The sequence below is a fragment of the Ictidomys tridecemlineatus genome, chromosome 6 (assembly GCF_052094955.1).
Source record: "Ictidomys tridecemlineatus isolate mIctTri1 chromosome 6, mIctTri1.hap1, whole genome shotgun sequence".
In the NCBI taxonomy this organism is placed as follows: Eukaryota; Metazoa; Chordata; class Mammalia; order Rodentia; family Sciuridae; genus Ictidomys; species Ictidomys tridecemlineatus.
This window is the reverse complement of record NC_135482.1, coordinates 133,423,123-133,438,478: the sequence shown is the minus strand read 5'-3', so window position 1 is coordinate 133,438,478 and position 15,356 is coordinate 133,423,123. Positions and strand designations below refer to the sequence as shown.

Below are 15,356 nucleotides of genomic sequence, written 5' to 3'. Positions count from 1 at the left end.
TACTTGTTTAAATATGTAAACAAAAATGCCCAGCATTTTACTCATCAGATAGATAGCACTACACTTTTGATATCAATATGTACATTACAAATACAGAAAAGTGTTATATTTTGCAAATTCAAGTTCTAACAATTAGAGTATGTCCAGGAAGTATATGTAAGGTAAATAAAATGAAAACTCAAGTAAAAATACACTTGGTCCCCAAATTTTGCTCTTCTTCCATAAAGAATTTTGGGAAAAGGAAATAAGAAATATTCTAAGAAAACTACCAAGAAAAAGTTAAACTGGCATGTAACCTGTGAGCATATCTTTGAGAGATTGAAAGAAAGCAAATATCAACAACCCAAATTTAACAATATATAAAAAAGTAATACATCATAACCAACTGGTATTTATAACACAGGAACAATGCTGATACAACAATGAAAAAGAAATTAGTGTAATTTCTCATCAAACAAAATAGAGTAAAAAAACATAAAATTCTACAAATAAACATGGAAAAATATTTGACAAAAATATAATACCAATTCAAAATAAATTATCTAAATACATTAGGAGTAGAAGGGAATTTCTTCAAATTAATAAAGGGTAACGGAAAAACCCACACCTAGCATAACAGATTGAATGATGCCTTTTTCTAAGATTGTGAACAAAGCAAACAAAACTACTCTCAGTAACTCAATTCAGTCGTGTATGAGATACACTAACCAATAAACTAAGAAAACAAAAACAAACAAAAAACATAATAAGAAAAAAATATCTTCCAGAAAAAAAAAAAGTCTTCATTTCTGGAAGACTTGTAGAAAATCTTAAGGAATCTTCAAAAAGAAAAATAAAATAAAAATAAAAGCTTCTAGAAGTAATATGTGGATTAGGCAAAGTCACAAGACGCAAGATCAGTACATAAAAACATGTAATATAACCATATACAATGAATGAACAATTTTAAATGTCATTTTAAAATAATAGCATTAAGTCACAGACAAGAAAAAAATATTTGCAAATACATATCCAATAAAGAATTAGTACTCAGAATACATAATGCCTGGAACTCAACAGTAAAAACAAAGAATCCAGTTAGAAAGTGGACAAAACACTTGAATCATTACCAAAGATACAGAGAACAAAAATAAGCTCATAAAAAGAGATTAGCATCATTAATCATTATGAAAATTAAATTAAAATAAAATACAGTACACATAATTTTTCTTTCATTTTAATTGCTTTTTTCTTCATGTGTTTATTATTTAGCCTTGGTTTAACTTTTGGAAGGGTAAAATTTTACATGGGTTTGAGTTATTTGCTTGTTAATACTTTGGGTTTTGTTCTTCTTATTTCCCCTTTCTCTTTCTACATCTATTAACAGCCAAATTTTCCCATCCCATCTTCCTCTCTTTGTTTACTTTTAGCTATTTGTCATTCCTCCTCCTTTGTAGCCATCATACCACCTTCTCTCCTGTTTCCATCTTGTTCACTTTTTCAATATTTTAAACCTTCTCTTGCCTTTCCACTCTATTTTCTCTTCACTTAAGGATCAGTAATTTTCACTAAGTGAAAGAATTATATAGTTTATGTAATTCCTACCCCATTCATGTTGCTGTGACTACACGATACATTGTAGATACCTGTAGATACCTGCTGTTCAACATCTGCTCTAGTTCACAGTTATTTATTGCCAGTGCTAATGTCAACTACTGACCACAATACCTCTCCAAGTGGTAATTAGTGTTATAGATGTTAAAGTAGATAGCAGACACTTATTTTAAGGCTATACATCAGTTGCTAACACTACTGCTATTCCTTGCTCCCTCTTTCTCTAAAATAAGTGGGAAGTGATCGGGACACTACAAGTTCACAGAGTAGAGATCCTGCTGCTGTACCATACTTCCAAGTAACAGAAAACTTCACTCCATGGAAATGGAGGTGAAAGTGGTTAATACACCAGGGTTATTCAGAAATCTTTCCCTGAGTTTTTAAAGAATGAGAAGAACCAGGACCAGAAACCAAGTACTATACTAGGACTTGGGAAGCATGTATAAAAAATAAAAGTACAGAAAACACATAAACACATGGAGATTAAAAAATATTCTTTTAAAGAACAAACGGAACATAGAAGAAATGAAAGAAGAAATCAAGCAATTTCTTAGAAACAAATGAAAACAGAAATAAAACATATTAAAATCTATGGAATAGTATAAAAGCAGTTCTAAGAAAACCTTATAGCACTGAGTGCCTATGCTAAAAACAAAAAAAACAAAAACCAGAAAGATCCCAAAATGATAATTTAATAATGCTATGCCTAGGGCATTAGAAAAGGAAGAACAAACTAATGCCAACATCAATAGAAGACAGGAGATAATTAAGGTCAAATCCAAAATTAATGAAATTGAGAATTAAAAAATTACAAAGGATAAATGCAACAACATGTTGGTTCTTTGAAAAGATAAACAAAATTGATAAACCCTTCACAAACAAACAAAAGAGAGATAAGACCAAAATTAGAAATGAAAAAGGAAGTATCACCAGACACTTCTAAAATCCAGAAGATCATTAGATATTATTTTGAAAATGTATACTCTGATAAACTGGAAAATCTAGAAGATGTCAACAAATTTCTAGATATATATGACCTGCCCAATTTGAAACAGGAAGATACAATAGACAATATCACAAATAAAATTGAATCAACAATTAAAAACCTTCCAAAAAAGAAAAGCTCAACACCAGATGGATTCTCGGCAGAACCCTACCACACCTTTAGAGAACACAGTCTTGTTCAAATTATTCCATGAAATAGAAAGGGAAGAAATACTCTCAAATACATTCAACAAAGCTGGTATAATCCTGATACCAAAACCAGACAAAAGAAAGAAAATTACAGATCCACATCTCTGATAAACATAGATACAAAAATCCTTAATAAAATATTAGCAAACCACATTCAAAGACACATCAAGAAGATACCACATCATCATCAAATGGGTTTCATCCCAGGGATATAAGGTTGGTATACACAAATCAATAAATGTAATTCACCATATATATATGCAACACCCTGGGAACCAAGCCTTTAACACCTGGGTCTTTGGAGGGCATTTAAGTATCTAAGCTATAGCAGTAGCTAAGCAATTAGGAAGAAACCAAAGTTGAAAGACATACTACCTGATTTCCAGACTTATTATATAAAGACAAACCTAGCTCAACTAAACAAACCACATTCAAGAAAATGACACAAACAAATATGGCAAACTGATTTTTTATAAAAATGCCAACACAATTCACTGGAAACTTTAACAAATGGTGCTGAATCAACTGAATATCAATGTGAAGGAAAAAAAAATGAACATGGACACTTAGAGCCAAAATTAACTTGAGATAGACCACAAACCTAAGTATATTAGATAAAACTATAAATTCTCCATGAGCAATGTAAAGAAGAAAATCTTTACCTTAGGATAGACAAAGATTTCTTAGGACACAAAATACAGGGATTATAATAAGGGAGGAAAAAAAATCAACTAATTTGATTTATAAAACTTTTGTTTTTCTCAAGTACTATAAGGAAAGAAAAAAGCAAATCAGAACAGGTTTTGGAATACAGATATCTGACAAAGTACTTGTATCTATGATATATAATTCTGACAATTTTACAAGAAGACAATTATAAAAGGAGGAGCAAGATCTCAACAGATATTTCACAAATAGCCAAGCATATGAAGAGATGTTCATGTCATTAGTCATTAAAGAAAAGCTAAAACCACAGTGAGAAACCCCTATACGTCAACTATAATTACTAAGATCTTAAAATCTATTACCATGTTTTTGCAAAACTGTGAAGCCACTGGATTTGTCATATACTGCTTTGAGATTGTAAAATGAACCACCATTTTGGAATGATTTTTCAGTTTCGTTTCCCCCCCCCCCCAGTACTAGGGATTGAACCCAAGGGCACCCGACTATTATACTATATCTCCAGACCTCCCTGCTTTTTTAAAATTTTGAGATAGAGTCCCCTGAGTTTGCAAGGCTCACTTGAACTTGTAATATTCTTGCCTCAGCCTCCTGAGTGGCAGGGATTACAGACGTGTGCCACCATACTCAGCAGTTTTTCAGTTTCTACATTTACCATGCAACCTGTGAGGAAAGAACTAACACTGCCGGTTTGGTTGCTTAGTCCTGTATTTTTCTAAGAAAACTATGATTGACTCTTGGACAACCTTTGGGAATGTGGATGTTTCAACTTTTTTTATGGTAGTGATAGATGATTTTGTTATAAACACCTAGAGCAATGGAACATAACTCCCGGCTGTCAGACTGCTTTGCACAAACATCAAAACTGATGATGAAACCTGAGTTTCACTTGCCATGGCTGCCTGCTTAGCAGAATACGTCTAAGTGACAAAAACCACAAAAGTCTGAGTTCCTAAGACTCAACTATGCTTCCACACATTTCACTGTAGTTCACTGCCAGAGCAAAAGCATATTCTACATGCCCAGACAAGGACGAACTAGGAAGCTTGTGCCATAACTTCTTAGACATCAATACATATCTTTTTTTCTAATGGTTATGTTGTAATAAAACTTAGCTATGAGTATAAATTGCTTCTGAGTGTTATGAATCCTTCTTGCAAATCCTCAAAAGAAATTCCATCTAAATATTTCACTCCTGGTAATCATCTAAAAAAAAATAAAAACATATTTCCACACTAAGACTAGTTCATAAAGGTTCATAGCAACTTTGCAATAGCCAAAAACTAGAAAAACCACCAAAATGTCCAACAATAGGTGACTGGATCAACAAAATGTGATATAACCACACAATGAGATACTAGTAAGCAAAACAAAAAGGAATGAACCACTGACATAGGCAATAATGTAAACACTGTATTTATGGAAAGAAGTCATATAAAAAAGGGAACAATTGTATAATCACATTAATATTAAATTCTCGAAAATGGGAACTAATCTACAGTGACAGAAAATGTATCTGTGGTTGTTAGAGCCAGGGTTGCATGAAAGAATGGCATGCAGCAGAGCATGAGAAAATCCTTGAAGATGATGGAAATGTTCTGAAGCTTGACTGGTATAGTATTTGCATTTATGTTAATTTTCAAAAGTATGTACTTTAAATCCCTGTCTCAAGCTCTGTTGTTAAGAAACCTAACCTAACATATAAATACATTTGTTATCAGAATGGTGAGGAAGCTTCTTGTGTTATTCATTTCATTTCTCTTGTAAGAAAGTGAAGACAGACAGCCGCTGACCCTCTGGGAGCCCAGGCAGGCCCAGGCCAGCCCTGCCAACCCCACAGAGCCCACACTGAGTCCAGGGACAGCCCACAGCCACAATGCTTTATGCCACATAGCTGCATTTCTGAAAACATTGCCCAACACCACCGCCTAGGCCCCCCCCTCAACCCAAAACTTCATCACTGAAAGCAGCCATCGTGGGGCACCTTCGTTGCCATTTTTAGTTGAGGCAACTCTCAGCTTGGAACACTGGCTAGGCAGGTAGACAGATTTTAGACAGATTTTCTTAATATTTATGTGTTTCTTTTATGTACTCTAATATCTTCCCACTTACTTGTCTCCCCAAAAATAGTCCCCAACTCCTTCCTTCCCCTACAGTCACTAACTCAGCACAGGGACTGCCCAATACAAAACAACTCTCCAAGACAGGTACACAGCACCCAGAGCACAACCCACAAGAACTCCAGAGAGAAAGATTCCCGATTAGGAAGTAGAAAGGGAGAGGGTGAGTGAGATATAATTTAGAGACTAAATTAGAGACCAGGAACTGTGAGGCCTACCGATGATTAAAAAAAATAATTAAAAAAAAAAAAAAAACAGGCACCTACATCACACCAGCAGGCCCCAAAGGAAATCCTTGGGATATATGATGCAGTATGTTCAAAGATGCAGCTCTGTGGCATGCAGCATTGTGGCTGTAGGCTGTCTCTGGACCCAGTGGGGTCTCCCATCTGGGGCCAATGGTGTCATAACCCACTTCCAGGTGCCCTGTACCCAAGACCAATCCTCCCACCCTGGTAACCTTCACCATTCTGAGGGTGGAGATATCAGCAAATAACAAACAACCCAACCTGTTGGATGAGAAGAGAAGGAAAGATACTGATCTCTGAACAGAACAATCCTGGTTTCTTCCTTCAACATTTTTGTTTGTTTTTTTCTCGCTCTCTCTTCTCCCGCCCTCACATCCCCAACATTTGTGAAACCAAGTACTTTGTATGAATTAGGATACTAAGGACTGGGATGTCTAAATGGGATATTACAATTGTTTTGTTTATTTTTTTATCTCCTATTTTTACATTTTTTTATTTTTCTTAATATTTATGTGTTTCTTTTATGTACTCTAATATCTTCCCACTTACTTGTCTCCCCAAAATCACCTCCTCTCTCTTCTCCTGCTACTAACCATCTTCTTTAGATTCCTTTCACACTTCCTAAGATCTAATAACTCTATATCCTCACCTCCTACCCTCTCAACATCTCATCCTACAGATCACCCTCTGTTCTTTGTCCACCATCAGAAACTATAAAACCTTTTGCAAACCTACTGTTTATATTGTAGATAATAACTGAACTCACCATTTCCATATATTGTGACAAAATTGTAAATGTCTTAATAGCAACTATTTGGTTTAAGGTTGTATATTGTTAGTACTGGGATCTGTTAACATTATTCTTCCCCTCAAAGGAGAAGTATTAGAACACTGCAAGGGCTATAAGCCTATAGGGTAAAAACAGTAACGTCTTGGATTCATAGTGCTAGAAGGGAAGACACTGGAACAACATGAATAAAAACAAGGAAAAAAAGTACCCCAAACAAATCAAGACACTACATTACTAGAATCCATGGCTGGCACAACAGAAGAAATGACAGAGAAGTAGTTCAGGAGGTACATAATTAAAATATTCTGTGAATTAAAGGATGATATAAGAGAACAAATATAGGCAGCAAAAGATCATTTCGATAAAGAGGTACATAAGGAAACACAGGAAGCAAAAGAATTACTTCAATAAGGAGATAGAGGTTCTAAAAAAAAAAAAAAAAAAACCAAAAACAGAAATCAAAGAAACAATACACCAAATTAATGGCTTAATAGAAAGTATCACCAACAGATTAGACCACTCGGAAGACAGGATCCCAGACAAAAAACACAAAATATATAATCTTGAAAAGAATGTAGAACACACAGTGAAGATGATAAGAAATCATGAGTAGAACATTCAAGAAATATGGGATAACATAAAAAGAACAAATGGGATAGAGGAAGGCATAGAGTTCCAAACCAAAGGAACAAACAATGAAATAATATAAAAAATGTTTCCAAACATAAAGAATAAATTGGAAAACCAAGAGGCTTACAGGACACCAAATGTACAAAATCACAACAAATTCACACCAAGGCACATTATAATGAAAATGCCTAGCATACAGAATAAGGAGAGAACCTTAAAGGCCACAGGAGAAAGGAAACAAATTACATATAGGGGGCAACCAATTAGGATACCTGAAGATTTTCAACCCAGACCTTGAAAGCTAAAAAAAGATCCTGAAACAACATATATCAAGCTCTAAAAGAAAATAGATGTCAACCAAGAATCTTATATCCAGCAAACTAAGCTTTAGACTCAATAATGAAATAGAAATCTTCCATGATTAAAAAAAAAAAAAAGTTAAAAGAATATACAGCTAGAAAGCCTGCACTACAGACCATCCTCGGCCTAATATTCCATGAGGAGGAAATGAAAAACAATAATGAAAATCAGCAGAGGGAGGTATTACACTAGATGAAAAACTAATCAAAGGAGAAACCAAGTCAAGTTAAATACTAAAAATTAACAAATATGAAGGCTGGGAATACAAATCATGTCTCAATAATAACCCTGAATGTTAATGGCCAAACTCACCAATCAAAAGACGTAGACTGGCAGATTGGGTTATTTTTTTAAAAAAAAATGACAATATGCTGCCTCCAAGACTCATCTCATAGGAAAAGATATTCATAGACGGAAGGGGAAAGGTTGGGGAAAAACATACCACTCATTTGGACTGCAGAAACGAGAAGGGGTTTCCATCCTTATATCAAATAAAGTAAACTTTAAGCCAAAGTTAACAAAACTGGATAAAGAAGGACATTTCATACTGCTCAAGGGAACCACACACATCAACAAGACATAACAATTTCAAAAATATGTGCCCCAAACAATAGAACATCTATGTTCATCAATCAAACTCTTCTCAAGTTCAAGAATCAAACAGACCACAACACAATAATTTTGGGTGACTTTAACACACCTCTTTCACCATTGGATAGATCTTCCAGACAAAAGCTGAACAAAGAAACTATAGAATTCAATAATATAATCAATAACTTAAGACTTAACTGACATATATAGAATATTTCATCCATCAACCAGTAAATACACTTTCTTCTCAGCAGCACATGGATCCTTCTCTAAAATAGACGATATATTATGCCACAAAGCAACTCTTAGCAAATACAAAAAAGCAGAGATACTACCCAGCATCTTATGAAATCATAATGGAATGAAATTAGAAATCAATGATAAAATAAAAAATAAAAGCTACTCCAACACCTGGAGACTAAATAATATGCTATTGAATGAAGAGTGGGTTGCAGAAGAGGAGATTTAAAAATTCTTAGAGATAAGTTAGACACTGATACAACATATTAAAAATCTCTGGGCCACTATGAAGGCAGTACTAAGAGGAAAGTTCATTGCATGGAATTCATTCCTTAACAGAAGAAAAAGTCAACAACTAAATGACCTAACATTACATTTCAAAGTCCTAGAAAAAGAAAAGCAAATTAACACCAAAATCAGTAGAAAACAGAAAATTATTAAAATCAAAGCTGAAATCAATGAAACTGAAACAAAAGAAACAATTGAAGAAATTGACAAAACAAAAAGTTGGTTCTTTGAAAAAATAAATAAAATTGATAAACCTTTAGTCATGCTAGCAAAGATAAGGAGAGAGAAAACTCAAATTACTAACTTCCATGATGAAAAAGGAACTATCACAACAGACACAACAGAAATACAGAAGATAATTCGAAATTATTTTGAAAACTTGTACTCCAATAAAATACAAAATTTCAAAGGCATTGACAAATTTCTAGAGTCATATGATTTGCCCAAATTGAATCAGGATGATATGCAGAATTTAAACAGATCAATTTCAAGCAACAAAATAGAAGACACCATCAGAAGCCTACCAACCAAGAAAAGCAGAAGGCCGGATAGATATACAGGAGAGTTCTACAAGACCTTTAAAGAAGAACTAATACCAATACTCTTCAATTTCTGTTAGGAAATAGAAAAAGAGGCAGCATTACCAAACTCATTTTATGGGACCAATATCATACTGATTCCAAAACCAGGCAAAGACACATCAAAAAAAGAAAACTTCACACCAATGTCTCCAATGAACATGGATACAAAACTTCTAAATAAAATTCTGGCAAATTGAATACAAAAACATATCAAAAAGATAATACACCACTATCAAGTGGGGTTCGTTCCAGGGATGCATGGTTGGTTCAACATACAGAAATCAATAAATGTAACTCATCACATCAACAGACTTAAAGGAAAGAACCATATGATCATCAATAGATGCAGAAAAAGATTTTGACAAAATATAGCACCCCTTCATGTTCAAAACACTAGAAAAACCAGGGAAACAGGAATAGATCTCATCATCGTAAAAGCTATCCATGCTAAGCCCCAGGCCAACATCATTCTAAATGGAGAAAAATTGAAATCATTCCCTCTAAAAAACTGGAACAAAACAAGGATGCCCTCTTTCACCACTTCTATTTAACACAGTTCTTGAAACACTGACCAGAGCAATTAGATGAAAGAAATTAAAGGGATACGGATAGGTAAAGAAGAACTCAAATTTACACTATTTGCCAACGATATGATTCTATACCTAGAAGACCCCAAAAAATTCCCCAGTAAACTTCTAGAACTAGTAAATAAATTCAGCAAAGTAGCAGGATACAAAATCAACACCCATAGAAAAGCATTTCTGCATATCAGTGACAAATCCTCTGAAAGGGAAACAAGGAAAACTACCCCATTTACAACAGCATAAAGAAAATAAACTACTTGGGAATCAACGAAAGAGGTGAAAGACATCTACAATGAAATCTACAGAATGCTAAAAAAAGAAATTAAAGACCTTAGAAGATGGAAAGATCTACCTTGTTCTCAGATAGGCAGAATTAATATTGTCAAAATGACCATTCTACCAAAAGTACTATACAGATTTAATGCAATCCCAACCAAAGTCCAAGACATTCGAAATACAAAAAAGCAGTCATGAAAGTCATCTGGAAAAATAAGAGACCCAGAATACCTAAAGCAATCCTTAGCAAGAAGAGTGAACCAGATGGCATCACTATACCAGACCTTAATCTATACTACAAAGCAATAAAAACAGCATGGTATTGGCACCAAAACACACCAGTAAACCAATGGTACAGAATAGAGGACATAGAAACAAATCCACATAAATGAATCTCATATTAGACAAAGGAGCCAAAAACATATATTAAAGAAGAGATATCCTCTTTAACAAATGGTGCTGGGAAAACTGAAAATCCATATACAACAAAATGAAATTAGTCCCCTAACTTTCACCACACACAAAACTCAAAAAGTGTATCAAGGACCTAGGAATTAAACCAGAGATCTTGCACCTAATACAGGTAGGCCCAAATCTTCATCATGATTAGCCCCTAATTTCCTTAATAAGACTCCTATAGCATAAGAATTAAAATCAAGAATCAATAAATGGAATGGATTCAAACAGAAAAACTTCTTCTCCGAAAAAGAAACAATCAGTGAAGTGAATAGAGAGCCTACAGAATGGGAGCAAATTTTTACCACAGGCACATCAGAAAGAACACAAAGAACTCAAATATATTAGCACAAAATAAATACATGAATGAATGAATAAATAAATAGCCCAATCAATAAATGGGCCGAGGAACTGAACAGACACTTCTCAGGACATACAATCAATCAACAAATACCTGAAAAAATGTTCAACATCTCTAGCAATTAATGAAATTCAAATCAAAACCACTCTACGATTTCATCTCACTCCAGTCAGAATGGCAGCTATTAAGAATACAAACAACAATAAGTGTTGGCGAGAGTGTGGAGAAAAAGACACACACATTGGTGGTGGGACTGCAAATTGGTGCAGTATGAAGATTCCTTGGAAAATTAGAAATGAAACCACCATCTGATGCAGCTATCACACTCTGCAAAATGGGACTGCAAAATGGTGAGGCCAATTTGGAAAGCGGTATGGAGATTCCTGGGAAAGCTGGGAATGGATCCACCATTTGACCCAGCTATTCCCGGACTATTCCCTGAGGACCTTAAAAGAGCGCACTATAGGAATACGGCCACATCAATGATTATAGCAGAACAATTCACAATAGCTAGACTGTGGAACCAACCTAGATGCCCTTCAATAGATGAGTGGATAAAAAAATTGTGGCAGCTATACACAATGGAGTATTATGCAGCACTAAGAAATGACAAAATCATAGAATTTGCAGGGAAATGGATGGCATTAGAGCAGATTATGCTAAATGAAGCTAGCCAAGCCCTAAAAAACAAATGTCAAATGTCTTCTTTGATATAAAGGGAGCCACTAAGAATAGAACAGGAAGGAAGAGCATGAGGAAAAGACTAACAGTAAACTAAGACGAATGGGGGGAGAGAAAGGGAGAGAGAAGGGAAAGCATATGGAAATGGTAGGAGACCTTCAGTGATACACAAAATTATAAGAGGTTATGAGGGGCAAGGGGGAGGGGGAAAAAAAGGGAGTGAATTGAACAACAGCAGAGGAGGTAGAGTGGGACGATGGGAGGGGAGGGGAGGGGAGGGGAGGGGGGATAGTAGGGGATAGGAAAGGTGGCAGAATACAACAGTCACTAATATGCCATTATGTAAAAATGTGAGTATGTAACAGAAGTGAGTCTGCAATTTGTATTTGGGGAGTTCAAAACCCAATTGAGTCAAATGTATGAAAGATGATATATCATGAGTTCTGTAATGTTTTGAACAATCAATAAAAAAATGAAAATAAAAAAAAAGATTCCTTGGAAAATTAGAAATGCAACCACCATCTGATGCAGCTATCACACTCTTTGGTTTATACCCAAAGGACTTAAAAACAGAATACTACAGGGACACAGCCACATCAATGTTTATAGCAGCATGATACACGATATCTAAATTGTGGAACCAACCTAGATATTTTTCAGTAGATGAATGGATAAAGAAAATGTGGTATATATACACAATGGAATATTACTCAGAATTAAAACAGAATAAAATCAAGATAAATGAATATCATGGTAAGTGAAGTAAGCCAAATCCAAAAAACAAAATGCCAAATGTTTTCTCTGATATAAGGATGCAGATTCGTATTAGAGATGGGGGGGTGGCAACATGTGAGGAATAGATGAACTTTAGATAGGGCAAAGGGGAGGAAGGGGAAGGGAGGAGGCATGGGGGCAGGAAAGACGGTGGCATGAGACGGACACCATTACCCTAAGTACATGTATGAAAACACAAATGGTGTGACTCTACTTTGTGTACAACCAGAGACATGAAAAACTGTGCTCTATTTGTATAATATAAATTGAACTGCATTCTGTTGTCGTATATAACAAATTAGAACAAATAAAATAAAATAACTTAAAAATAAAGAAAGTGAAGACATACTGGAACATAGAATTTACCAGAGGTTTAAGGAAATTGGGAAACATCAATCACAGTAAAAAAATGGAAGAACTATTTTATAAAAAGCAATAAAATAGTTTGGACATGAAAGATCCATTTGAGATTGGTGATCATCAATGTCTAATATTATCTATTTAGTCTTGAATTCCCTTCAGCAGAACATGGATCTTCAGTGAAAGAGAAAATATTGGATTTGTACAGGATTGAATTTTGTCAGCTAAGTGCAAGAAATATACAAGAGAAGTGTGGTGGGTAAAATAATGGCCTTCAAAAATATCAACACCCTAATACCCAGAACCTGTGAATATGACACCTTACATAGAAAAAGGAACTCTGTAGATATGACTAAAAAGCTTGTGATTAAGGATCTCTCTTGTAAGGAGATTATTCTAATTTTACATATGCTTGTAGTGATCAGGAAATGCTTCTTAGCATTTCTGTATCCAAATACCTAGCCCAATGTTTGCACATAGTGCACAATTAATGTTTGAAGAATAAATGAATGAATTTATTTATATCACTCTTATTAAAAGCTACTCTTAAAAAAGATCCAATACTGAGGACAAGAAAAGCAACTTGAATTACAACAGGCACAAAAGTAGTTAGAGGGGATAAAACACCTTGATTTCCCATCTCTTCCTGCCCACTTTAGGAAAATTACCAAATGAAACCTTGAAAGAAAAAAATGTTAAAGATTGCTACTCTCTGACTTTGCACACAATAAAAAGTGGAAAATGGATAGAAGCTGGAATCTGAATGATGTGTATTTGTTAGAATTTTTATATATTAAGAAAGCTCTTTACCTCCCTCTTCTATTCCAAAACCAGAGGTAATGAGAGGTAATACAACTGAACACCTATTACATATCTGCCTGCCCAACACCTATTACATATCTGCCTTCCCCCATTCCACATGGTATACTCACTATGGTTGTCACAGGCTTACAAACTTAACTTAGTCTAACCAAAGTACCCCATCTCCCTGATCAAAATGAGTGATGGGTTCAATCAAAACTCCTACCAGACTTTCTGCTAGCAGTAAAAGAAATGCTTCTTAAAAAAGAAAATTAAGTTGGAGCTGCCAGCAGCTTTAGCCTCCAGCCACCAGCATAGGCGCACTTCAGAGGAAAGCATAGACAAGAGAAGAAGGCACAGATTTGATGACATTATTTTCTGCAACCAGATTGTTTTCAAACAGAGAAACCAAATAGATCCCATCCCCCACTCTTATTTTATTTGATTTAGTACTTCAAAGTAGACTTTGTTCAATTATAATAGCAAGAACACTAATTTTAAAAAGCAGGAAACACTTGCCTCCAGAACTTAAATACACTATGCAGACCCAGCTAAACTACTATTTATCTAACTCAATATGAACTGTTCATAAACCATAGTTACAACTCTTCTTTTCCTCTTGTCTAGGTTTCTTAGTAGAACTATTTAATAGAAAACACTCTAAAAAATAGAAAGTTGGCTCTGGACAGACTTTATAGACAAGATTTCTCTATCAGATGGAAAAAAAGTAGATTTCTAGTCTCTAAGGTTCCCCCTAAAACAAATATCCACACTGCCTTTTCTTTTGCACAACTATCACCAGTCAAAAGCCAGAACAATATAGACACACCCAGAGTCTTCTTAATTCATGTCAAGAAGGGCATAATATAATGAATCCAAATCCAAGGCCCAACTCACAAACCAAAATTTACTATTTAAAATACATGTAGTCAAAATGAAAAATAGAGAAGAACTACGAATATGTTCCCCAAAGAACAGATTAAGTAATGAGAATAGGCTGGGCATGGTGGGCGCCCTCCTGTAATCCCAGGGGCTAGGGAGGCTGAGACAGGAGGATCACAGGTTCAAAGCCAGCTTCGGCAACAGTGGGGTGCTAAGCAACTCAGTGAGATCCTGTCTTTAAATAAAATACAAAATATTGCTGGGGATGTGGTTCAGTGGTCGAGTGACCCTGAGTTCAATCACTAGTATCGTAAAAAAAAAAAAAAAAAAATGAGAATAAATAATATATATTTTTCCACACCCAGATACTAATAACTTTCAGTCTACTGGTAAAGAAACAGCCTAAACTAAAGATGAAGGTAAAAGCAGAACCAAATTATAAAAAGTTTTTACAAAATTATTTCAGCACATAGAAGCAGAATGTTTTGCTAATTATACTCATATTTTTAAATCCTGTCATTTTTATTCAAATTATTATATGAAAAAAGTTCTCATTCTCCATAAATTACCAGCAACTTTACCTTGCTTCTTGTTTTCACTTTTGATTTGCTTTTCTGTTTTCTTTTCAATTTCTTCTTATTTAAAATTTTCTTATTCCTAAAAATTAAAAAAGTGGACAAAATAATTATGAACATTCATATAAGGATATACAAAGCTATTAAAAATAGGTATCATCAAAACAGACATTTGAATATTTCTCTTACAAACTTTCCATGAAACAGGATACTCTGCATATACATTAAGATACTATCAAATAAATAGCTATTGAGCTGTCTGCAATACTGGACAGCTAGGAAATACA

The 15,356-nt window shown here is 34.5% G+C and overlaps 1 protein-coding gene across 12 annotated transcripts in view; it reads right to left on the bottom strand.

Annotated features, from left to right (window-relative positions):
• The window catches only part of Mycbp2 (MYC binding protein 2), a 271,435-nt gene that overhangs the window by 225,731 nt on the left and 30,348 nt on the right, over nucleotides 1-15,356 (bottom strand). For all 12 annotated transcript variants that reach the window (XM_040281371.2, XM_040281372.2, XM_040281375.2 and 9 more), the window contains exon 2: nucleotides 15,076-15,151. In XM_040281371.2, the coding sequence (XP_040137305.2) occupies nucleotides 15,076-15,151 (76 nt within the window). The remainder of the gene's footprint in view (nucleotides 1-15,075; nucleotides 15,152-15,356) is intronic.